Source organism: Pelodiscus sinensis, chromosome 6, assembly GCF_049634645.1.
Source record: "Pelodiscus sinensis isolate JC-2024 chromosome 6, ASM4963464v1, whole genome shotgun sequence".
Classification (NCBI taxonomy): domain Eukaryota; kingdom Metazoa; phylum Chordata; order Testudines; family Trionychidae; genus Pelodiscus; species Pelodiscus sinensis.
This window is the reverse complement of record NC_134716.1, coordinates 58620615-58647168: the sequence shown is the minus strand read 5'-3', so window position 1 is coordinate 58647168 and position 26554 is coordinate 58620615. Positions and strand designations below refer to the sequence as shown.

Sequence of the window (26554 nt, the reverse complement as noted above, 5' to 3'; positions counted from 1 at the left end):
GGCCTTCATTCAATTGGACTTGTACATTGTTCATGTCTGACTTTCCCTTATCTGGCCAGGAATAGTTCAAGCTCTTTTTATGTCCTCTTGTTCCTGGCTCCAGCCCCTGTCTGTCCTGGCTATCAGCTTCTACTCCACTGTTGCCTTTGGTGTCCTCTTTAACATTGGTTCCAGTCTATAGCTACCTCATCTGACCTATGCTCCTCTGCAGCTTGGACTGTTGCCTTTTTTCCATTGCTTTGTGAGGTTATTTTGGTAGTTAGTCCCAGACTGGATCACCTGTAGTAATGTTGGGTTTTTGGCTTCTTCTTTTAATAGGCTGCCTGCTTATCTTGGGGTCCACTCAAGTATTCCTGTGTTGTGGCCATTGTACTCCTACTTGGCTGCATCAAGCTGTTCCCTCCATGTTTCTCCAAGCAATCCATCCCATGCTAGGCTAATGCCTGTGAAGGTGCCATAGTCTCTACCCCTATGCTCGTCCCCTGTACAAGACAGTTAAATTTTGTATGAAATTTGTAAGGCATCATTTGAAAACTCATGATTTGCTGATAAAATGTTTAGCAACATTAGATGTAGAGCTTTAAGATTCCACAGTATAATGTTGCTAAGACATGTTCCAACATGTTCTGGAGTGCAGTCATAAACAGGTTCTCCAAAAACAAAATGCTAGCTAATGGCTGAGCCAGGGATTAAAGAAATTAAATGGACCATCACATAATTAAGTGGAAGAAGAAAGTGTGTGGGCAAAAAAAATCTGGTTTTTGACAAAACAGCAGCTTAAGATTCCTATGCAGACTTTGTGTCATGCAGACTTTGTGTCTCCTGAACATCAGCTGGAGATGGTTCTTGACCAAGGGAAAGGTCTGTAAGCGGAGATGGCAGATTCCCCAAACCATCTCTTCCCTAATGTCTACCATAGCACCAACTACCCCTGAAGAACCAAGGAAGCAGCATGGACTGGGGAATTTGAGAGATCCTGACACACAAAGGTTTATCTAGCAAGACTGCTGGAAAACCTGGTGAGAGAGATCTTTGTTTTGTATTCATTTAGTTTGCTTAGTTAGATGTAAGTAGCATTTTACCTTTATCTTCATATAAACAATTCTGGCTTACGTGCCTCATTACCTATAGTCACTTAAAATCTATTGTTCTGTTTTTAATAAACTTGTTTTTTTTTTATCTAAAGCAGAGTATTTGGATTGAAGGGGTTGGGAAACTCCATTTGAGATAACAAGATCAGTGCATATAGTTTTCTATTAATAAATGACTGGCTTTGTTTGGGCTAGTGTTGTCCAGGAGGCTCCTGGGTAGTGCAAGATGCAAATTTCTGGGAGTTTGCTGGTGTTGTCCTATAATGTAAGTTGTGTGGCTGGCTATAGCATTCATATGGTATGACTGGTGCAGTTGGATACTCTTCCAGCAAAGCAGAGTGAAAGGCACCCACATTGAAGAATTGAGGAGACATAGCTGTCCATCAGTACTGCTTGTACCCTGGATAATGTCTCAGATGGTCTATTGCTGGATTTACCAATCAGTCTCTTTGCTATCTTTCCTGATAACTCTGCTTTCCCATTGCTTTGTGGGTGCCCAGGGGCATAGGCACTGACTTTTACTTTTCTCCACCCTCGTTCCACCCCCAGAGCTGTGCAGTTTTGCAAGTGTGCTAAGTTTTTCTTTCTATCGCTAAATATATGCACTGAGTTCATATTACATATGGACAGTAATTTTAAAATCTATAAGAAAGATACTAAAATATTCACAAAAACCATAACAGAACATGGTGGGCAGATTCTGGCACCCTTACTAGGGATGTTAGATATTGAGTAATTGAATAGTTGTGTAACCGCACAAAATATTGTCGGTTACATAACTATTCAATAGTCCCTGGGGGTAGGGGCAGCAGCCAGCGTGCTCCCAGCCCCACTCCCAGGTAACCCCCTACCATCCTGTGCTGCTGCCTCTTTATCAAAGGCAGCAAGCAGCGCAAGGTGACAGGTGGAGCTAGTCCGCACAGAAAGCCCAGCTTTTTGCACAGACTGGCTGCCTGCAGCTGTATGCTGCTGCCTCTGATACAGAGGCATCAGTGCTGGGTGACAGTAGCCCCTGTATGTGGGAGGATCCAAGCTCCCCATGGACAGAGGCTGCTCCATGGCAGCCTTCCTTGCCCCCACACCCATGTGCTACTGCCTCTGATAGTGCAGGAGAGGAGGTGCAGCAGCACCGTGGAGCCGATACATGTAGAGAATTGGTCTGAAAGCCGGCTTCCCGCACATATTTACGTCACCCCACCCCACTCACCTTCTATGCTGCTGCCTCTCTAAGAGGCAGCAGGACACGAGTGAAGGTGAGCAAGCAGATCTGGTGCTCGTGGGGTACCAGCTTTTAAGCTAGCTCCTCATGGGCAACAACTCCCATTCTCCCCCTCCCTTGCTGCCTCTCTGATACAGTCAACAATATTAACCAATAAGCCCAGGCTTGTCAGTTAATCGTATAGATGACTACACGTTGATATCCCTAACCCTTACAGTGAGTAACACCTTACTCTATGAGTAGCCCTTTGATGTCAAATCTGTGCATTTTTAGGTAATTATATAACCACCGTCACTAATATCTGGGCAGCTCAAAATAGTGGTCCTATTATCTCCATTTAACTCAAATGGGGAACAGAGACTTGGAGAGACTAACCAGGGTACCATCCAGGAAGACTGGGGTGGAGATGGAGATTGAACTTTGGCCTCCCAAATCCCAAGCTAGCACAATAAGCATTAGTTGATCTACCCTGCCCATTTAAAAATCCTCCAAAATCTATGGGGCTATTAATGAAGTAAAGTACTACTCATCGTGAGTAAATGTAGCAGAATCCTGCCCTACATGATTATAACTACACAGAGGCCAGATCTTCAGTTGCTATAAATCCTTTGACTTCAATGGAGCTATGCCAGTTCAAACAAGCTGAGGATCTGGGCCATATGTCTATAAAGTATCTATTTCATATGCTTTTCCATAGCCCTTGTAACGAAATACTGGGAAATGTATTGTAGGAAACAAATCTGCATTGGCAGCAAGTTGAATTTCATTACCTACGAGTTCTTTCTGTCTTTGTGATGAATACAGTCTCCCATAAATGCAGTAATATATACCAGTAAGTCCTTTTTGCATACCTGTGCATTTCTCTGAAGAACAGAAATATTTTGCAATTAATTTTTATTGCCACTATTTCTCATGTTATTCAGCTACATTAGGCATCTTAATTACTTATTTACAATGTGTTAGTGATGCCATGTCATGTACCCAGCTTACTCAAGAGCTGATGGAAGCTGAGCTTTTTTTAAACATTTGTTTTGTTTTCAGCATCTGTCGTTAGTGGGCCTGTCATACAAGACCCCTGCTCAGCAAAGTTCTTACACCTGGCTAACTTTAAACACCTTGCTTAACTGGGGCCCAAATGAGGCTGTAATGCGTGGTCATTTTCTGTTCTAATCACCCTTTCTGTATTTCCCTGCCATCGCTTTTCTTTTCTCCTCTTGGAAGCAGAGGAAACAATCTGTAGCATTTCATTCACCCTGTCTCCTGATATGCTAGCAGCAGATGTAGAAGCAACAGTAAGTCACCCAGCAGCAATATCAGCATCAGCAGAGAAAGATGCTGAAATGGCTGCAGTAACAGCAAGGGGTTGAGAGAGAATCTCCAGAATAAATCCTTATTTATGGCACAATGTTTATAAAGCAAACAGATTTTGGTGTCATGCCTTGGGATCATAATTTAACAGGACTGAATATTTGTTGTTTATACCATCTGGAGTTACACCTTTACTTTGTAGTTTCCTGTGTTGCACTTGATAGACCCTTCATATTTTGTTCGGAAGCCAGTGTTCTCAGTTTACACACTCAGATGAATAATTGTGTGTATATCTTTGCCTTGTATATTTAGCAAGCACCTGTGCTTTTTCCTCTTCCCGCTTCTTCTTAACGAACTCCTTCTTCCCCATCCACACACAGCTTTTTGCTAAAGAGCTCTTTCGGAAAAAGGCTTCTTCCTCGTAGAATGAGGATTACCAATGTCGGAAAAACCCCTCTGTTCTTTCAATTTTCTTGTGGAAGAACGTAATTGCAGTGTGGATGTTCCTCAAGTTTTGTTGGAAAAATGGCCGTTTTCCCGACAAAACTCTGTAGTGTAGACATAGCCAGAATGCTGAATGGAAAGCAACAGGAAAGGCAGAAAGAAAAATCTTCAGCCTATGTACAGCTGTGTAAACAGTGTGGGAGATCGAACCACTTCATGTCCTAATGCTTGAACCTATGACAGGAAGAAAGAAGCAGTAGGACCTACAGAGATTGGTGGGAATGTAGAGACTTACAAGGAAGAGAAGGAAAACTACAGGGTGACTTCAGTAGAACCATAGGGTCTCAATATACACATACTACAGAAGGTGGCTGCTAGCTGTACTAATTCCATATTTGTAACTATGATATTAGTTACATAACTAATTTGATTTCAACTGGATTATCAAAATAGATAATCCGGTTATCTAATGTAGATAGATCCAGTTATCTATCTACAGTTATGTAGAATCAGCTGTCATGGAATCACAGTAACCCCGATAAACAGCTGTATTCAGTTGGAGAAATGTGATCAGGTGCTGATGATGTACCATTCTGAGGCTAGTGGGCAAAAGAAGGCTACTGATTTTTAAAAAAAACCCACACACCATTTGGAGACACATCACTATTTGGAGTTTGTAGTAACTGACACATAGGAGTACAACCCTCTGCTAGGCGGCAGGGCAGAGAAAGCCATGCACAGAACCAGAATATTCTCAGTGTGAGTGAGGAGGGAGAACAGTCACCTGGCCTTGACTAGCATTCTAACAGAATATAAAGACATCTTTTAAGGAGATGGACACTTATAAAGCAAGCACAATTTAGAAACAGAACCCAACGTGTGTGTTGAGCTAGTTTAATAAGGACAAATGCAAAGTACTCTATTTAGGAAGGAACAATGTGTTTCGCATACAGAATGGGAAGCGACTGTCTAAGGAGGAGTACTGCAGAAAGGGATCTAGGGGTCATAGTGGACCACAAGCTAAATATGAGTCAACAGTCTGACATTGTTGCTAAAAAAACAAACCTGATTTTGGGCTACATTAACAGGAGTGTTGTGAGCAAGACACGAGAAGTCATTCTTCTGCTCTACTCTGTACTGGTTAGCCTGAATTGAAGCATTGTGTCCAGTTCTGGGCACCTCATTTTAAGAAAAATTGGAGAAGGTACAGAAAAGAGCAACAAAAATGATTAAAGATCTAGAAAACATGAGCTATGAGGCAAGGCTGAAGGAATTGGGCTTGTTTAGTTTTGAAAAGAAAACTGAGAGGGGACATGGTAGCGGTTTTCAGGTATCTAAAAGGGCATTACAGGGAGGAGCGGGAAAAATTGTTCTCCTTGTCCTCTGAGGATAGGACAAGAAACAATGGACTTAAGCTGCTGCAAGAGAGGTTTAGGTTGGACATTAGGAAAAACATCCTAAGTGTCAGGGTGGTTAAACACTGAAATAACTTGCCTAGTGAGATTGTGGAATCTCCATCACTAAAGATATGTAAAAGCGGGTTAGACAGACAGGAGTGGAACGAGGGTGGAGCACCCTCAGAGAAAAATAAAAGCCAGTGTACCCACAAAACAATGGGATGGCAGAGTTATCAGTAAAGACAGCCAAGGGATTGATTGAGAAATCCAGCAATAGACCTTCTGTGACATTATTCAGGGATGTCTCCTTATTTCTTCACCCTGCTTTACTGGGAGAGCATCAACTCCAGCAGTATTATATAAATGCTATAGCCAGCCACACACAACTTACATTACAGGGCAACACCAGCAAACTTCCAGTCACAGACTTTTCCCGCAGAAATGTGCATCTTGCACTAGCCAGCACCCTCCCAGACAACACAAGCCCATATGAAGTCAGTCATTTATTAATAGAAAACAATATGCATCAAACTAAACAGTAAGATTTGATGCACATATTACATGATCATATCTAACCTTATCTTAGAGTAATATGATACTCCATGTATGACTAACATAACATCTTAGAGTAATATATACAATATGACTTTATCGTGTATAGCTTCTTTCATTCAGACTGCATCTTACATTTCTTTACGATTAAATAATACTGCTGTAGGGTGAAATAATAAATAATATGTGAGGGAGTGGGAAATTAGGAGGCATAGCTGAAGAAGAAAAGAGATGTTTTCAGATGAGATTTGAAAAGAGACGGAGAGTCAATGAGGCATGTAAATGTATTCTTTAATCTTTATAAAGCATCTTATGCTCCAGAAGAATCTTTTCCAGTTAGCAGATTTTCTCCTTTAGGCCACAGATCATCAAAACCACATGCTATCACCCTTGCCAAGGTGCGTGACTCACCAGCAATCAAAGTACATCATTCTGCATCGTGTGGTCAGTTAATATTAGAAATTGGTCAAGATACTTCAATACTTAGCGAGAAAGAAAAGGGCATCCTTGAATAGGCAGGAAAAAAACCCAGATATACCTTAGACTAGAAACTTTTTTTTTTTTAACCAGAAGACTTCCTTTTTTTTAACCAGTACACTGACTCATTCACAGATGTCAGCTGTTTAACATCCTTTCTCCCCAATCTCTCTGGCACAGCTGGTCTCTCTGAAAGATGAATACTATATCCCAATCATGAAAAAACTGAGTTGAAATACTGCAGGTAGGGAGAAGTTGCAATCTCACTGCTGAAGCTGATGATTACCTGTTCTGTTCATTCCCTCTTGGAAATCTGGTGTTGCCCACTATCAGATGACAAAATACTGGGCTAGATAGACCTTTGGTCTGACCCAGTATGGCCATTCTTATGTTCGGAAGCAGTGAGGAGACCCTTTCAACTTAACCATTTCATATCTCTGAGACAAATTTAGTCTTCTTTATTTTCAAATCAGTGTTAATTACAGTGGAAGGAGTCATAAGTCAGAATAGTTAGAAGAAGACAGTTTTTTGTCACTTCCACTCAAGCAAAGATTTGCAGGTCTGTATAAATGTATATCCCATATATTCTGGATGGAGATAGACAAGAGACAGACTGTACACTAATGCGAGAAGCCTGGGCAACAAACAGGAAGAACTGGAGGTTCTGGCCCAGTCCAAGAAATATGACTTAATTGGGATAACAGAGACTTGGTGGGATGACTCCCATGACTGGAGCGCTGTCATGGAAGGGTATAGACTGTTCAGGAAGAACAGGCAGGGGAGAAGAGGAGGAGGAGTTGCACTATATGTAAGAGAGCACTACGATTGCTCTGAATTCCAGTATAAAGAGGGAGAAAAACCTGTTGAGAGTCTATGTGTTAAGTTTAAAGGAGCAAACAACAGCAGTGATGTTGTGGTTGGTGTCTGCTACAGGCCACCGAATCAGGTGGATGAGGTAGATGAGGTTTTCTTTGGACAATTGAGCGAAGCTGCCAGATCGCAGGCCCTGGTTCTCGTGGGGGACTTTAATCACCCTGACACCTGTTGGGAAACCAATACGGCAGTACACAGGCAATCCAGGAAGTTTTTGGAGAGTGTTGGGGAAAACTTCTTGACACAAGTGCTGAAGGATCCGACCAGGGGCCGTGTGCAGCTTGACCTTCTGTTCACAAACAGGGAGGAACTAATAGGGGAAGGAGAGGTGGGTGACAACCTGGGAAGCAGTGATCATGAGATGGTACATTTCAGGATCCTGACCAAAGGAAGAAAAGAGAGTAGTAAAATACACACCTTGGACTTCAGAAAAGCAGATTTTGCCTCCCTCAGAGATCTGATGGGCAGAATCCCATGGGATGCTAACATGAAGGGGAAAGGAGCCCAGGACAGCTGGCAGTATTTTAAAGAAGCCTTATTGAAGGCACAGAAAGAAACCATCCCGACACGTAGCAAGAGAGGCAAACATGGTAGGAGACCGGATTGGCTTACAGGGGAAATCCTTGGTGAATTTAAGCACAAAAAGGAAGCTTACAAAAAGTGGAAACTTGGACAAATAACCAGGGAGGAGTTTAAATGTATAGCTCGAGAATGCCAGGGGGTTATCAGGAAGGCAAAAGCGCAAATGGAATTGCGACTGGCTAAGGATGTAAAGGATAACAAGAAAGGTTTCTACAGGAATTTTAACAAGAAGAAGGTGATCAGAGAGGGTGTGTAGCCCCTAATAGATGAAGGAGGTAACCTTGTGACAGATGATGTGGGGAAAGCTGAAGTACTCAACGCGTTCTTTGCCTCTGTATTCACGGACAAGGTCGGCTCCTGGACTTCTGCGCTAAGTGATGCAAGATGGGATGAAGATGGACAGCCCGTGGTGGGTAAAGAACAGGTTAGGAACTACTTAGAAAAGCTAAACGTACACAAATCCATGGGTCTGGACTTAATGCATCCGAGGGTACTGAGGGAGTTGGCAACTGTCATTGAGGAGTCTTTGGCCTTTATCTTTGAAAAGTCGTGGAGATTGGGAGAAATCCTGGATGATTGGAAAAAGGCAAATGTAGTGCCCATCTTCAAAAAAGGGAAGAAGGACGATCCTGGGAACTATAGGCCGGTGAGTCTTACCTCGGTTCCTGGATAAATCATGGAAGGGATCCTTAAGGAATCCATTTTGAGACACTTGGATGAGAGGAAAGTGATTAAGAATAGTCAGAATGGATTCACAAAGGGCAAGTCGTGCCTGACCAATCTGATTAGCTTCTATGATGAGGTAACTGGCTTGGTGGACATGGGAAAGTCAGCGGATGTTATATACATTGACTTTAGCAAGGCTTTTGATACGGTCTCCCACAATATTCTTGCCAGCAAGTTAAGGGAATGTGGATTGGATAAATGGACGGTAAGATGGCTAGAAAGATGGCTAGAAGGCCGGGTCCAGCAGGTATTGATCAACAGCTCGATGTCAGGATGGCGGTCGGTTTCTAGCGGAGTGCCCCAAGGTTCAGTTCTAGGACCGGTTTTGTTTAATATCTTTATTAATGACCTGGATGAGGGGATGGATTGCACCCTCAGCAAGTTTGCAGATGACACTAAGCTAGGGGGAGAGGTAGATACTCTGGAGGGCAGAGATAGGGTCCAGAGTGACATAGACAAATTGGAGGATTGGGCCACAAGAAATCTGATGAGGTTCAACAAGGACAAGTATAGAGTACTGCACTTGGGACAGAAGAATCCCAAACATAGTTACAAGCTGGGGACCAACCAGTTAAGTAGTAGTTCTGCAGAAAAGGACCAGGGGGTTACAGTGGATGAGAAGCTGGATATGAGTCAACAGTGTGCCTTTGTAGCCAAGAAGGCTAATGGCATATTAGGTTGCATTAAGAGGAGCATTGCCAGCAGATCCAGAGATGTCATTATTCCCCTTTATTCGGCATTGGTGAGGCCACTGGAGTATTGTGTCCAGTTCTGGGCCCCCCACTACAAAAAGGATGTGGACGCACTGGAGAGGGTCCAGTGGAGGGCAACCAAAATGATTAGGGGGCTGGAGCATATGATCTATGAGGAGAGGCTGAGGGAGTTGGGTCTGTTTAGTCTGGAGAAGCGAAGAGTGAGGGGGGATATGATAGCAGCCTTCAACTTCCTGAAGGGAGGTTCCAAAGAGGATGGAGAGAGGCTGTTCTCAGTAGTGACAGAAGGCAGAACAAGGAGCAATGGTCTCAAGTTATGGTGGGAGAGGTCCAGGTTGGATATTAGGAAAAACTATTTCACTAGGAGGGTAGTGAAGCACTGGAATGGGTTACCTAGGGAAGTAGTGGAGTCTCCATCCCTAGAGGTGTTTAAGTCCCAGCTTGACAAAGCCCTGGCCGGGTTGATTTAGATGGGATTGCTCCTGCCTAGAGCAGGGGGCTGGACTTGATGGCCTTCTGATGTCTCTTCCAGTTCTATGATTCTATGATAAGGGGATGGTTTGAGAACATGATCTTGGTAACTAATTGACCATTCATTATCAGTGGGAAATAGGTCAATGGAGGGATGATAAGAGTTACTCTAGAGAACTTTCTGGGTGTCTGGCTGGTGAGTCTTGCCCACATGCTCAGGGTTTAGCTGATCGCCAAATTTGGGGTTGGGAAGGAATTTTCCTCCCGGGTAGATTGGCAGAGACCCTGGAGGTTTTTCGCCTTCCTCTGTAGCATGGGGCACAGATGACAGCTGGAGGATTCTCTGCATCTTGGGGCCTTCAAAGTATTTGAAGGCTTCAATATCTGAGACATAGGTGAGAGGATTATTCTAAGAGGGGTGGGTGAGATTCTGTGGCCTGCACTGTGCAGGGGGTCAGACTAGATGATCATAATGGTCCCTTCTGACCTTAAGGTCTATGAAACTATGAAACTTTAGCTACTATACAGGTAGCTATACCACATTAGGTTTTCATATGAACTCAGACTACTTGAGGCTATGTGAAATCCATTTTAAAACAAGTAAGGGATCCACATGCTCTTTTTGAGAAGACACTTGAATTTTTTTGCTATCTTTAATATTGAATAAAAGGTAGTTGATTTACAGAAAAGATGAGCATCTCTTTACTGCATAGCTTTTGGGATAACAAATGTGTATTATTTAATCATTCTAGATACTTGCCTGGAATAGAGAGATGGTCAAAACAATGTATTTCTCAGATATTTTGAAGGAAATAAAGTTTTAATTTTATTAAAAATGTTAGTAAAAATTGTGTGCATTTTTTATTATTTTTGAAAAGTTTTATTTGGAGAGAGAAAACACTTAAAAAAACTTTTCCCACTTTTTGTTTACACTCAGAAAAAGTGTTATTTCCCCCACTGAAATGAAAGAAAAGTTTTTGAAAAAAACTGAAAAATGTCTGTGAAGATGTTTCATCCCATTGAAAAGGTATTAATTAAAAAACAGGTTTTAGACAAAATGTTTTCTTCCAGTTCTAGCCCGGAGCCACCTACTCCTTCATCTTCTAAATGTTCATTTAGATCAGTTGTTCCCAATCTTTTTGGCATCACGCCCCCCTTTTTGATTTTTGAAAAACCCTCACACCTCCCCCCTTCCCCAAATAGCAGCAAAACTTGTTGAGTATAAAAAAAAAAGAACTGAACAGGGCAGCAAAACTTGATGGAGGGGGGGGAGACTGGGTTGCCTCATGGCCCCCCTGGAATTTCTTCATGACCCCCAGTTTGGGAACCCATGATTTAGATTGTGCGTGGAAGGCGTCATAGATTTATTGATTCTAAAGCCAGAAGTGACCATTAGATCATCTAGTCAAATGTTCTATATAACACAAGCCCGAGAATTTAAACCAGTCACTCCTACATTGAACCCAATAACTTGTGTTTGACAATAGCAAATACAATTTATTGGATTCTCTTTGCTCCATTGTCCTGTCAGTCTCTGATGGGATGATAGTGCTGTGGATATGCTGAGTTGTGCCTGAGGTAATTAGTTGCATTTGGCTTTGAGCACTTCAGCTGCTTGAGTTATGGACATTTCCTCAATAACCCATCCTCAGCTCAGTCTTTTCAGTAGGATGAAGGCTGCCTCAAAACAAGATAAATTACTTATCTACTTCATATCTATTGTTGTTCACCCTTCATTTACCTCACCTGATTTGCAATCTAACAGTGGTTTTGGAGTGCTATAGGAGAATCATTTTAGAAGAGGAGCTATTCTGCGCTGTGGGGTTTTGTAGTGTTTAAAGCTCAAGAATGACTGGATATATTTTCCCACTCCCCCAAAATACAAAGTGCTTGCTTCCAGCGACTGCTTTATTCCTTTGTTCTAGTTCAGGTTAAGTGTGGCAGGGAAGATCTCCGGTCAGAGATCAGTTTGCACAGAAACAGGCCAACAATTAATTCTTTTGCATTGAATACTCTACAGGTTTTTCATTTCAGTATAAATGCAGATTCCTATGTCTTGTGTCTCTGTCTCTCTTCCCAATCCCTGAGAATGTAAGGAGGGAAAGCATAATGATTACAACATCCATTAATAGCACTGCTCTAGTGCAAAGAGCTTCTTCCAGAATAATTAAGTATGGAGATAGCTATTCTACACATAGAGTAATTGCTTCTGTGAAGGATTTTTTTCCAGAAAGGCTGTGCATGGTTAAAGGAACTTTTGCATCCTTTTTGCATGACCTTGTGGGTCCTTTGCTTGTCTATTAAATTGCCTTCCCCGTGCACTGGCTTCCCCACTTACTGCCATCTCTGGATCATGTATTCTGTGACAGGCATCGTTTTAGCATGAACTATTGCTATTTTATGAGACTGATGTCACTGGTTATCCTGATCCATGCCCACTATTTAATGGGGAAAGAGCAGCTAATGCTTCAGAGCTGCTGATTCTTTTTTCCTCACAATAAAATTCCAAACACTCTAACCCTGGATTCACCTAATTTCCAATGCAAGAGGCAACTGATTCCACAACATGCCTGGATACCAAAATAAACTAATTCATGGTTTTCAGGTGGTCCCTGATCACATCTAGCACCAGACTGTAATTTGGTAGGTTGGCTCAAACCAATGAACAATAAGTCAGACAGTTTAGGATAGGCACTTTCTGCAATTCTGCCTAGAATATAGGAGGCATAAAGAAATCTTCCCCTTTTATCCTATCACAAGATGTTTTCAATTCTTTACGTTTACTTCCATATCTTTGCTCTAAAGGATTTGAAAGGGTTAGGGAATCCGTTAAGGAAATGGAATACAGATGGGACCTCGCTGATCCAGCACCCTCAGGACCTAACTGGTCCCAAAAGAGGGGATTTGCTGGACCAGGGAAGGTCCCTCACCGCTTGCCCCGTGCTGACATTAGGGCTTTACCCTGTTCCCTCTGCTGCCCCTACTCCCTAGGGCTCTCTAGATGCGATCAGCCCTGCTGCTGCTGGGGCCAGAGTGCCAACCTTCACAACCAGGGCAGAGCTCCCCAGCCACCTGGCTCCATAGCTGGGGCTAGAGTTCTACACTCGGGGCAGAAGCTCCGCAGCTGTCTGGCTCCACGGCTGCGGCTGGAGCTGTGCAGCCAGGGCTGGGGCAGAGGGCCAGAGCTCCATGGCAGGGCTGGAGCTCCCTGGCTGACGCTGAGGCCGGGGCCAGAGCTCCTCCCTGTGCCGCCAGTCCCTCCCCAGCCCCCCCTTCCACTCAGGCGTGCACACACACAAACTGGGCTCCAAGCTTAGTTACTGGTGCCCCCTATGGCACTCCTATCTAGCTACCAGACCTCCCTGTTCCTGGGCTCTGTGGTCCAGGAACATCCGTGGTCATGCTGGACCACAGATGTTGCCGGACCAGGGAGTCCCAGTTAAGGGAGGTACAACCTGTAACTCCTGTGAGCCTTCCTTGATTCCAGTGGCACTGAAGCACTTTTTATGGTGGGAGTGTTCCACCCCACCCCCACTTTACTCTGTCCACACCCCTCACTGCCCCAGGTCAGCACCATACCTGGGGGAAGATGAGGAGCCTTGAGTGTGGGGCCTACTGTCTGGGTATTGGGGTCTGCAGCAGAGTATCTAGGACCCCTCAATGGCAGCGGGGCTGGCAGCCAGGACTCTGGTAGGCATCAGAGCCCCCAGGTATGGACTGGCAGCTGGGACTCCAGTACAGGGTGCAAAATTTGGAGAGGTGCTGTAGTACCCCCTAGACCTCTTCTTCCTACACTGAGGCTAGATTCTTATATAATCTTTACTCTAGCAAACACCCACTGATCTCAATATAATCGGCCATATATGCTGACTATCTGATTTTTTATTTTAAATGCCATCATAATTGAATCAAGTAAATCATGGCTGTGGTCTTTAACGATTACTGCAATCTCAATTTTTAAATATCATTCATTAATAATAATTCTTCTTGTTCCTTCTGTTGCAAACAACACAATCATTTGAAAAGATAATAGGTAAATAAAAGCCTTTTTGTGTGTGAAATGAACTTGAGAAAGCATTGTGATAGAATCTGCATTATAAAGTGGACTATGATCTTGTGCAGGGGCGAGCAATAATTTTCGCAGGGGAGCCCACTTAATGAATTTTGGTATGTGGTCATGGGCTGGCTACACCACAAGAAGGGGCAGGGTAAGGGGCTAGCCTCCCTTCAGAGTTGTCTGGGGCCAGAGGCTTTGAATTATAAACACCACCCCACTGGTACCACAGTGCCTGGTAGTCACCTGGGGTTGCTGCGACTATTTAAAGGGCTCGCTGCTCTGACCCCTGGTGGGATAGTGCCATACCCCAGAGCCACAAGCCTTTTGAGTAGAATCCTGCTGCGTGAGCCACTTCCTGGAAATTTGGTGGCACAGGCAGCAGGATATAAATAGAAAGTGGTCAGATGCAGTCCATGGGCAGGATCCAAGTGTTAGGCAGGCTGCATCTAGCCTCGGGGCTGCATCTTGCCCTGCCCTGATCTTGTGGGTAATCCTGGAAAAGTGATCCATCATAGTTTGTAAATATTTTAGTTATAATTATTTGGTTGGGTATAATGAATACTCCAACATATGGATCTCTACATTCATGTTTATTGCCAGTTTATTACTGTTTTCTAAGTATACGATGTTGTTGTTGTTGTTGTTGTTCGTCCATCGTATTCGAAGAGGACCTTGACATCTAACAGGTTATGGACTGTTCATGGTGTGTCCGCAAATGGCTGATAAGGCCGATACGGGCACGGAATGTTCTACCACAGGTCGGGCAGACATGTGTGGGCACCACTGTTGCAGCTTTTGCAACTCTGGCTTTACGGAGTGCTCGCTTCTCTTGTGCTATGGTTGTCCTTCTGGCTTCAGATATTTGACAGCCTTGGTAGATCAGCGTGTGCCATGTTGATCGGTCTTGTGCCAGGGTCTCCCAGCAGGTGGTGTCAATATCCAGGGACTTGAGAGAGGCTTTAAGCGTATCTTTGTATCGCTTCTTTTGTCCCCCGTGCGATCGCTTCCCTTGAAACAGCTCACCATAGAAGAGCTGTTTAGGGATGCGATGATCTGGCATCCTTGCAACATGGCCTGCCCAGCGTGTCTGAGCTTTCATCAGCAGGGTGTAAACTGACGGCAGACCTGCTCTAGAAAGGACTTCTGTGTCTGGCACCTTATCCTGCCACCGGATCCTCAGAAGTCTGCGGAGGCAAATCGTGTGGAAGTGGTTCAGTTGCCTAGCGTGCCTCCTGTATACAGTCCAAGTCTCACTGGCGTACATCAGGGTAGTTAACACTACTGCTCGATAGACTTTAAGCTTTGTAGCAAGACTTATTCCACGGCGGTCCCACACTTTGGTCAACAGTCTGCCGAACGCAGAGCTTGCCTTGGCGACTCTGCAGTTGACCTCGATGTCAATTGTCACTGAGCGGGAGAGGGTGCTGCCAAGATATGTAAATTGGTCCACTGCTTGCAGCTTTTGTCCCTTCACTGTGATGGTGGGCACTTGATGCTGAGCTTTTGGAGCTGGCTGGTGCATCACTTCGGTTTTCTTTGTGTTGATGAGAAGGCCGAAGTTGTCGCATGCTGCTGCAAATTTGTCCATGCTGGCTTGCATTTCCTGCTCTGATCCAGCATTCAGGGCGCAGTCATCAGCAAAAAGGAGATCTCGTAACACAGTCTCTTTTATCTTGGTGACAGCCTGGAGTCTTCGCAGGTTAAACAATTTCCCATCGGTCCTGTATCTCAGTCTGATTCCCAAGGAACTGTTCTGAAAGGCGTCTGACAGCATGGCTGAAAACATTATGCTGAACAGGGTCGGTGCCAGCACACACCCTTGCTTGACGCCGTTTGTGACGGGAAAGGCCTCTGAAGCTTCTCCATCATCCAAAACACGAGCCGTCATGCCGTCGTGGAACTGACGTACCATCAAGATGAATCTGTCAGGGCACCCAAACTTCGACATGATGCGCCACAGACCTTCGCGACTGACAGTGTCAAAAGCCTTGGTGAGATCCACGAAGGTGGTGTACAGTTCACGATTCTGCTCTTGACACTTCTCTTGAAGCTGTCGGGCTGCGAAGATCATATCCACCGTGCCACGCTCTTTGCGGAAGCCGCACTGTGTCTCGGGTAATAAACCCTGTTCCAGGTGGTTAATCAGACGATTCAGCAACACTCGTGCAAGGATCTTACCTGCGATGGAAAGCAGTGATATTCCTCTATGATTATCGCAAACTTGTCGATTTCCTTTCCTCTTGTAGAGGTGTACGATAGACGCGTCTTTCAGTTCCTGAGGAATAGATCCTTGATTCCAGAAGGACTGGAACAGCTGAGTGAGTTTGTTGACAAGCACTGCACCACCACCCTTATAGACTTCCGCTGGAATCGCATCAGATCCTGGGGCCTTGCCACTGGACAGCTGGCTGATGGCCTGTAAGGTTTCAGTCTCTGATGGTGAGACATCCAGGCTGTGGTTGATATCCGCCTGGGGCATTCTATCAATCGCCTCGTTATTGATGGAAGATGGGCGGTTCAGTACGGATTGGAAGTGCTCAGCCCAACGCTGTAAAATCAGAGCCTTCTCAGTAATGAGAGTTGCACCATCTGAGTCCAGTAGAGGGGAACTCCCTGAGGGCTGAGGTCCATACAAGGATCTAAGGGCTTCGTAGAACCGTTTGGCATCGTTTCTATCAGAAAACTTCTGGATTTCATCTGCTTTGGCACTCAACCAGGAGTCCTGCATCTTACGAAGCTTGTTCTGTACGATCCTGCGAATGTTGTTGAAGGCATTTTTCTTAGCTGTTGACGATGGGTCATTCTGGTGAGCACGGTGAAGGCGATGCTTTTCAGCAAGTATGGCCTTGATCTCTTCATCGTTTTCATCAAACCAGTCCTGCTGTTTCCTGTGTGAGGGTCCAAGAACCTTTAGTGCAGAAGAGTGCACAATATCCCGGAAGCGTTCCCAGTCCTTCTCAGCATTTTCCTCTAATTGCAGCTCTAAAAGTTGGTTGCCAAGATCTTCTGCTAGTAAAGTTGCTGTGTTGGGGTTCCTCAGTCTACTGACATTGATCTTTTTCATCACAGCTTTGTTTCCCTGCGGACGTCTCTTTGGCTTGATGCGAAAGCTTAATTTGGAGATGATAAGTCTGTGGTCAGTCCAACAGTCAGCACTCGGCATGGCCTTGGTCACCCTTACATCCTGTCTGTCTTTCCTCCGCACAATGACATAATCAATGAGATGCCAGTGCTTAGAGCGTGGGTGCATCCAGGACGTCTTTTTGCGAGTGGGCAGGCGGAAGATGGTATTGGTGATGATCAAATCATGAGCCGCACATGTCTTCAGTAATAGTAGGCCATTGCTGTTACATTTACCGATTCCATTTTTTCCAATGATGCCATCCCAGGCAGTGTGATCAGATCCTACTCTCGCGTTGAAATCGCCAAGTAGAATCAGCCTGTCAGTGCGCTTCACGGATGAGAGTAGGGCATCGAGATCTTCATAAAACTTGTCCTTTACTTCATCCGGATTCGTCATTGTGGGCGCGTAAGCGCTGATCAGTGTGGCTTGCTTTCCTCTCGGTAGTGGAAGATGCAGTGTCATGAGTCGGTCATTCACGCCCTTGGGAAGACTGGCAAGTTTGCGGACAAGATGATTCTTAACCGCAAAGCCAACTCCAGATTCACGACGTTCGTCACTGCTGCGTCCACGCCAGAAGAATGTGTAACCACCTCCTGTTTCCATGAGCTGACCTTCATTTGCTAGACGAGTTTCACACAGTGCCGCAATATCGATGTTAAATCTTGTGAGCTCTCTGGCGACCAGGGCTGTTCTTCTTTCTGGGCGGTCTGCTAAAGGGTTGTCCTGAAGCGTGCGTACGTTCCATGTGCCAATAGTGAGTGGTGTCACCTTGCATTTTGTTCGAAATTTTATTGTTCGACCGCATGAGATGGGATCCCCTCCAGCCGCGGTAAGCTGGCCAGGGTTCTGTGAAGCAAACAATGTTTAGGGCACCTTTTCTAGCCCCTTCCTCTTACTACGGAGGTGAGCAGTGCAATCCTAAAGAGGGCTGCTCAGTCACTCAGGTAGACGCCGAATCCAGCTGTTGCTTCCACCAGCAAGAAGACGACCATTAGACCTGAGCCGCCTGTGTGCAGGTCCGCGGCTACAGCTCCCAGTGTATCCACACCTGCTGCTTCGTCGCTCGCCCGTCGCCACAGGACTTAGGAGATGTCGAGATGTCAAGACTTGCGCGTGAATTGGATTAAAGTGAGGGAGAGGTGCGCATAGTCAGCCTCACTCTCTCTTCCCAGATTCCATCTTACTCCAATGGCAGGACTAAAGTCGAGACGGTTGGAGATGGGCTGGGCGCAGTGGTTGACCAGGGCATCTTTCATGTCTTGCCGTGCTCTTAGCGTACCACATCGCTTGCAGAAACCACCTTCATGACCGTTGGTCCTATTCTAGTAGGTCTCATCCGCTCGATCCGCCGGAGTCTGTCTTCATACGATGTTAATGATAAATTAATATACTGTCAGTTTGAAAACAAAGGTGAACAATTTTTCTCTGTTTTGAGAGAGGACTGAGAATTACAGTTTTCTTTGGTATAGACAAAGAATGCAATATGATTTCTATCCAGAAATTTGTCATTAATAGTAACTGGTGTAGAGATCTGTATTATCTCTTCTTTCTGATACCTTTGCTGTCAGTGCTCACACATGACTGAGGGATCAGAAGCACTTTTTCTAGCCTATTTGAATGCTGTTTCTCTAATGGATTATTTTAATGAACTCAGCTTTAGTATGTGTGTGATATTTGCCAGTATATCTTAGGGCTTCCTTAAAGGATGTCAAACTTGTCTCATTTCAGAGCTATGTAATGTTAATATTCTTCAGAAAAAGGCATAAGTGGCTAATGAGGAAAGGGAGGATGTTTGTGTAGCCATGTAATTTTTTATTTTATATGTATATGAAAATAAGCCCAGGATTAACCTGTACCTTAAAGTTGTCTACAATCACTTCTAACTTATGCCTCTAGTTTTTTGTTGTTGGGGCTGGGTTTTTGAGGGGCGGGCAGGGAAACAGTTCTTTGTTTCAGAAAGAGGATAACATGGATAATTTTGCTTCCTTGAGATAGTAACTTTTTATGTGCTCTCAGCCCTTTTAGCTGGGTGATCATTCTGTTTTGTAAGTTTAAGATACTTTGTGGTAATCTTTATAGGAAATGGATGGTAAAAGGTACAGAACATTTATTATGTGTCACTTAAACACAAGTGTAATGAAGCGCATTACACTTGTAAGGGTTAAGTGAGGGCAGAGCTAAGGCACCAAACAACATGGAGCACATTGTGAATGTTCAATGCAAATTTTAAAACATTTACTAAATTATTAGCAATATCTATAGATCTTTAGAAAATTATCACAACACTAGCTGTCTGCCTGGAAGTCCAATTCAGATGCTGAGCTTTGTCTCTGTAGCTCTACCATTTCCAGCTGTCTTCTTTTCTATATCCACTATGGAGCACCGCTGTAACTGTTGCTGAGGCACATAGCCCCCTTGACTGACTGGCTTTAATGCGCCTCTTCTCCTGCCCCTCCCCCTCCCTCCTCACACACACACACCTGCTTTGAAGCTGAATCTTTACTACTGTTGCTCTATTTCCTACCAGTAGACTTGCCATAGCCTGAATCAATAACTGGGAGTTCATATTCAGTGGTGCATTTGTTTTTTTAATACCCTGAGAAGCAGTGTTCCCTCTTACCTGTGCAGCAGCACAGCTTCACAGGTGATTAATCAGCCCCACCCAGTCAGAGGCTCAGGGCTCCATACAGGGAGCTGACTGGGTGGGGCTGATTAATCCTCCCTGAAGCTGTGCTGCTGCACAGGTTAGAGCAGTGTTTCCCAATTTTATTTAGCCATGGAACCCTTTTAAACTTGAAAGAATTTTGCAGAACCCCTAACAACAGTCTTATATATGAAGCTGAAAAAGCAGACCACAAGGATAATAATAAACAAATGCTAAACAAGGTCATGAGCTCAACATTTAGTTTAATTGCACATATTTAAAAACAAAAATCACATTTAATGTGTACAAAAAATAAAGTTCAAAAACTAATATGCATTATAGTGGCAGTTTTCAATGTGAAGAGTGGTTTTTCTTCTTTTCTTGGCAAATTCTTTTTATATTTGGTTTAATACTGGAAAGTTGGATTTGCATATCTGGCGCGGCATTCACGTGATCCATGCTCCCTGAGCGTGAGTATGGGGATTTACAGTGGCATATAACAAGCGATTGCACCTGTGACTGACTACACACAGCGCTGAGTAGTGACATTATTGTCCCCGCTCTCTGGCTAAGCTGGCATTACACAAGAATACTTATCGTGGCAAACACAAATGAAAATTCTTTTCAATAAAATTCATAAATGCTTAAATATTAATTACTATTTTTTAAATCCTAAATGTTGTTGTAATAGAATTTTCTCGCGGAACACTTATTTTCACTTTGCGGAACCCTGTGGAACACCACTGGGTTAGAGGGAACACTGCTGAGAAGAGCAGATTCCTATTTTCTCTTTTAAATTAGAGTTTCTTGTTAATAGCTACTGCCATAGCCATAGGGCATACAGGGATGAGCTAAAAGATTGTATTTTGTCTCTCTCTTCCCCCAAGATTGAACACATGCCTTCTGTAAATTAGACATTCATTAAAAGGCCAGGGCATGGTACAGTAGGCACATGGGCAGGCAGAAAAATCATGGATTCCCAAAGTCTTCCCATGTATTTCCATTGGCTTTTTTCTTGGGTTCTGCAGTTTCACAGCTTTCATTTAAAAACAAACAAACAGATCTTCCTTTTTGCAGTATAATCTCAGAGTTTATTATCTCAACTATTAGCAGTAGCTTCAGAGGGGTAGCCAAGTTAGTCTGTAAGGGTACGTCTACGCAGCAGAGTTATTTCAAATAACAGCCATTATTTCGAAATAACTTTACTAGCGTCTACACAAGCCAACCACTATTTCGAAATTAGTTCAAAATAGTGGAGTGCTAATTTCGAAATTGGTAAACTTCATTCCGTGAGGAATAGCGCCAATTTCAAAATTGCTATTTCAAAATAAGCGCTGTGTAGACACTTATTTCGAAATAGGGGGCCTCAAGCCTTTCCCAGGGTGCCCTGCTGGCCACTCTGGCCTCAACCAAGAAAACTCCTCTCCCTCCCCCGCTCCCCGGAGCTCTTAAAGGGGTAGAGTCTGGCCACAGTATCTGTGCCAGCTCCAGGCCTGCCAGCTCTAGGCCTGCCAGCCCACAGCCAGTATTCACTGCCCCTGACCCTGTGGCCCCAACATGAGCCAGCAAGCCACTGTCAGCCAGCCCTCCACCACTTCCTAGGACCTGTCCCTCAGCTCCCAGGAGCCTGCCAGAGACTTGGAAAGGCAGGTGCATTCCTGGTCCAGGATGGAGATCATGGACCTCCTTCAGGTTTAGGGGGATGCCCCCGACATCCACGATCTCTGCACTAGATGAAGGAATGCATCTGTCTATGGCAGGATAGCTGCCAGCATGGCTAGCAAACACCACATCCGCACCCAGGAGCAGGTGCGGATGAAAATAAAAGAGCTTTGGCAGGCCTATGCCAGGGCCACAGGGGGCAGCTCCCAAACAAGGGCAGACACACCAAGCTGCCCCTATTTCGATGCCCTGGACTGTATCCTGGGGGGCGGGATGGTCAGTGCCTCCCAGGTGGTCATCAACCCTGGGGCAGAGGGCCCTGACCAAGGCATCGAGGAGGAGGAGGGCCAGGAGCTGCAGCAGACCAGATGGAGCATGCTGAGCATGGTTTCCTCTTCCCCCGAGCTGCCCCAGTGGACCTGTTGCCGGTGTCATCCAAGGCCAGGGAGGCAACAACAGATGAGTGCTATCACTGTCCCCTTATGCAGGAGGAAGGGAAACCAGAGACTGCACGTGTGGGCCTTGCTGTCCATGGATCACGCAGCAACCTGTGCACGCACCACCCCTGGGCATATGGCCCCAGCTGGCTGCCACACATAGGCCTTACCCTGTTTGCCACACGTGTGTGTGAAGAGACATGACATGCTCCTGACCCCGGGGTAGGACACAGCAGGACGCCCTCCCTCTACAAGGCCCCTCTACACAGAGGCAGGGGACATCTCTTCCCACCCCTTCCCCCCACATACACTATATACAGCACAGGGGCATGGGTGTGGTCTCAGGGAAGCTCCCACTCCTGGGGCTAGCAGGACATTCCGAACATGGCCTCTGTGCAAGCATATCGGCTCTGATGGTGCAGGGCACGGTCATCCTCATCTTGCAGATGGGGGCTGGGCTTCAACCACTGTGTCCCCAGGGATAACTGACCACTTCTCTTGTTTCTCCACAGCCGCACCTGCTGCGCATGCAGGGTGCACCACCCCACCTGGGACATCCTTCCGCACCCGAGGGCACTGCAGGACCATCCGTGAAGTGGAGGGGTACCAGCAGGAGCACTTGGGGGCATTGCAAGCCCTGCATTGCACCCTCCAGCACCGAGTGCAAGAAGACCTGCAGCTCCGGCGGGAGCAGCTTGCCCAGGGCCATCTGCGACCACTTACAGATCTTGGTGCACAGATTGTTGCCTGCTGCCTCCCCAGCTACCGCTCCTTCTCCCACTTCTGCTTCTTTCTCCACACCCTTCCCACCCTCCATCCCCTCCCCATCCCCCCAGGGATGTCAATACTCCCGCACCCATGGTGCTGGGAGACAGTTGGCCCGGTGAGACACCCAACCCTGAGCCCTGAGCTTCCTCTCCCCCTTCTTCCCCTTGATTCCCCCTTCCAGCTCCCTCCTCCCAGATATCCCCTTCCCTCTCCCATTCTCTCTTCTCCCTTCTCCCGCCTCTTTTCCCCAGTCTCACCAGTGTTTCATTCCCTCCCCTCCAGTTTTGTTAAATAAAGACAGTTTGTGTTCATGAAAATGCGTGTATTTTATTTTATATCAGGAAGGGGGGTTAGAGAGGAGTAAGTGGAAAGACGTGAGGGAGGAATGAGGCACAAGCCCCCAGTGGGGCAGATCAGGGAGACTGTTAGTGCTTCTCAGGGTGGAAGCTCTCCCACAGGGCCTCCTGGACACTGACAGCCTCCCCCATCCGCCCCCCCCCATGGACCTCCCGGATGGCGGCCTGTAGACAGTGCAGCCATGCTTGCAGCTCTGGGTCCAAGAGAAGCACCAGAGTGCCCAGGGCATGTTGCAGAGTGCTATGGTGTCCCGAGTGAGGGCAACCAGAGCACACAGAGAAAAAAATGCTTTGCTGTCCCTCAGCAAGGTAGGCAAGCAAGCAGGGAAACCTGAGAACCAGCTGTCCAGGTGAGGTCCCTTTAAGCACAAGCCTCAGATAGTTTCAGGCAGCAGCCACACAAAGTAACTCCTGACCTGATGCCCTGCCAGAACTTGTTCTGGCCAGCCTTAAATGCGATTAAGCATCCACTCAGAGTGGACACGCTATTTCAAAATAGCAAAATGCTATTTTGAAATGCATTCTGTGTGTAGACATGTTATTTCAAAATATCTTATTTCGAATTAACTATTTCGAAATTAGATATTTTGAAATAATGCTGTAGTATAGACGTACCCTAACAGGGAAAACTTTAAAAATAACAAATAGTTTAGTACATAGGTTCCCAAATGGGGGGCACGCCCCCCTGGGAGGGGAGGAAGAACTTCCAGGGGGGGCATGAGGCAACCCAGCCCCCTCAATCAATCCGCCTTCCCCAAGAAAGAGCCCACGCTGACATTACCTCCTGCAAAAATGGAGGTAGCACCAGCTTCCTGCAGTGGGCAGCGGGTAAGTCCTGCAGCTGCAGGCCAGAGCCGGCATCTCAGGAAACACGTGCGCTGCTTCCCCTCCCCAAACAGTCAGCGTACTTCCTGAAAAGCCGGGTCTGTTGTGTACCAGTGACTTCCTTCCACATGCTGCCTTCCTGCGTGTGTGTGGGGGAGGGAATCCCGGGTACGCGCCAGCTCCAACTGCTCAGGCAGCATACACCTCCCCGCGTGCTGCCTGAGCGACTGGAGCTGGCGTGTACCCGGGACTCCCACTTTCTCTGACCTCCTGCTCCCCCACGTGCAGGAAGGCAACAGGCAGAAGGCAGTGTGATTGGGTCCAGTGATGAAATCGCTTGTGTAGATGTATGGGCAGAGTTGGCACCAGGGATAATTGTAGAGATGGATTCCTGGATGATTATGATGGAGATGTATTGACTGCAAAGAATTTGTTTGAGGTTAGGGGGTTGTCTGCGGGCAAGAATTGGCCTTTCCCCCAATGCCTCCGAGAGTGAGGAGTCATTTTCCAGGATAGGTTGTAGATTGTTGATAATGCGTTGGAGATTTTAGTTGTAGACTGTAGGTAATGACAAATGGACCTGTCTTGAAATAGTTCATGTCTGGGTACTTTTTTGGCTCTGTCAATCTGTTTTTTCACTTCTCCATGTGAGTATTTCAGTTTTAAGAATGCTCTATATTGATCCCTTAGATGTCTGTCTCTTTCTGTGGGATTGGAGCAAATCTGATTGTATCTTAGGCTGTGTTTAGACTACATCCCTCTTTCAACAGAGGGATGTAAATTAGACACATCAAAATTGCAAATGAAGGGGGGATTTAAATATCCTGCATTTCATTTGCATAATGGCATAATAGTGCTCTTTCGAAAAGCGCCATTTCGAAAGTAAAATTGTGGTCTAGACACGGTTCTTTGAAAATGGCAGGCTTTTTCGAAAGATCCTGTACTCCTTAAAAATGAGCTTTACAGGATGTTTCGAAAAAGCCTTCCATTTTCGAAAGAAAAGCATCTAGATTGCGGTTTCACTTTCAAAATGGTGATTTTTTGAAAGAGCACCATGACGCGATTATGAAAATGAAGCATGGGATATTTAAATCCCGGCTTCATTTGCAATTTCAATATGTCTAATTTACATCCCTCTGTCGAAAGAGGGATGTAGTCTAGACACAACTTGGCTATATACAATAGATTGAGAAATGTGTCTGGGTTGGAAGCTAGAGGCATGAAGGTAAGTGTAGCGGTCGGTAGGTTTATTGAACTATGTTAAATGAAGTCTTATTCGAAGTTAAATTAAGTTAAATTAGCATTTTCACAGTGCTAGTATGCGGCAAGGTCAAATGCACTAAACTGTGTTACAAATGGGGAGGCAGCAAGATCTAGTGAATAGGGCACTAGACTGAGAGATGTGGGTTCATTTCTTGGTTTGGCCATTGACTTGAGGTGAGACCTTGGGCAAGTCACTTAATTTCTGTTTCCCATCTCACCCTTTCGGGGGTCCTGATCTTGGTGGGTGCTACTGTAATATAAACAATATCAATCAATGAGAGCCATGGTCAGGTCGGCCCTGTTTGAATATTGTTCTGTTTCATTGCTCTTAGCATATTGTAATGAGCTGTGGATACAAAACACATTATACTGTACTCATTTCTGGACAGGACTAGCAAGGTAACACTGCATCGTTTTATAATTGATAGGGTGTCTGTGCAGGCAGAATTGGATAGAAGCTATACATGAATCTGAAGAATGCTTGGAAATAAACCCACTTGGAATCCTACAGGCAACATAAAAGAAAAGAACTAAAAAGTGCAACCCTTTCCCATATATCTTAAACTTAAAGCATAGTTGCCTGCACTGTTGATCATTTGGACCAAAAACATGGCACAAATTTGATTGTCTGGTATATCTGTGCTTATGTATCACACTTCATGAACGTGTTCGCTAAATCTGTCATAGCCAGGCCTGTCATAGCTAGATGATGGAATTAACTACTGTAGTTTGTAAAAAAAAAAAAAGTTTATATCTTAGACTGACCGCCTGTTGATATACATTTAAAATGTCCATCAGCAGCAACAGATTTACCTGGACCCCACCAAAGACCTCTTTATTGTTTGGTCTGATCTGTTTTTCTATGTGATCCATTTCCTACTTATCTATAATTTCCTCAGCTTCCATTTATGTGTGAGGGTGTTCCGAAGGAATGAAGCTGCAAGTGTTTTAACTATGCAAACCAACTTTTTTTCCCCATTTTCAATCTTTCAAATAACTTTGTTGATTGCAACTTTTTTTTAAAGAACTGGAGATTTCATATGAACTTGAAAAGTTCCTTCATTGCAGCTTGCAGAATGAGCTAAAACAAATTTGTTCATGGCCTTGCATTCATCTTATATTAACATCTGGTCTAAACAGATAAAATGTAGATCAAGTAAGCAGACAAAATTGAAAGAATGCTTAATAATACTTGGCATGTCCATTGTACCTTTATCCATAATTCTTAAAGCACTTTAGAGATGTGACTACATTATATTAATAATAAGCTACAGGCAGTCCCCGAGTTACGCGGATCCGCCTTACGTCGGATCCGCAGTTACGAACGGGGCACTTCCTCTCCCTGGTCTCCAGCAGACCAGGGAGAGGAAGCAAAGCGGCGGAACGCGCGGCCAGCTGACAGCCCAGACGCGTCTGGGCTGTCAGCTGGCCGCGCGTTCTGCCGCTCTGCTCTGCTCCGCTCTGCTCTGCTCCCCCTCCCCCTGGTCTGCAGACCAGGGGGAGGGGGAGCAGAGTGGAACACGCGGCCAGCTGACAGCCCAGACGCGTCTGGGCTGTCAGCTGGC

General features: G+C 45.3%; 1 protein-coding gene across 2 annotated transcripts in view; it reads left to right on the top strand.

The window, feature by feature from the left end:
- Positions 1 to 22762, top strand: part of COMMD10 (COMM domain containing 10) — a 251383-nt gene extending 228621 nt beyond the window's left edge. Inside the window, exon 8 of one of the 2 annotated variants that reach the window (XM_075931974.1) lies at positions 22290 to 22762. In XM_075931974.1, coding sequence (XP_075788089.1) covers positions 22290 to 22371 — 82 coding nt within the window. In that variant the 3' untranslated portion in view covers positions 22372 to 22762. The remainder of the gene's footprint in view (positions 1 to 22289) is intronic. The other variant, XM_075931972.1, reaches the window with a different exon arrangement.
- The last annotated feature ends 3792 nt before the right edge of the window (positions 22763 to 26554 follow it).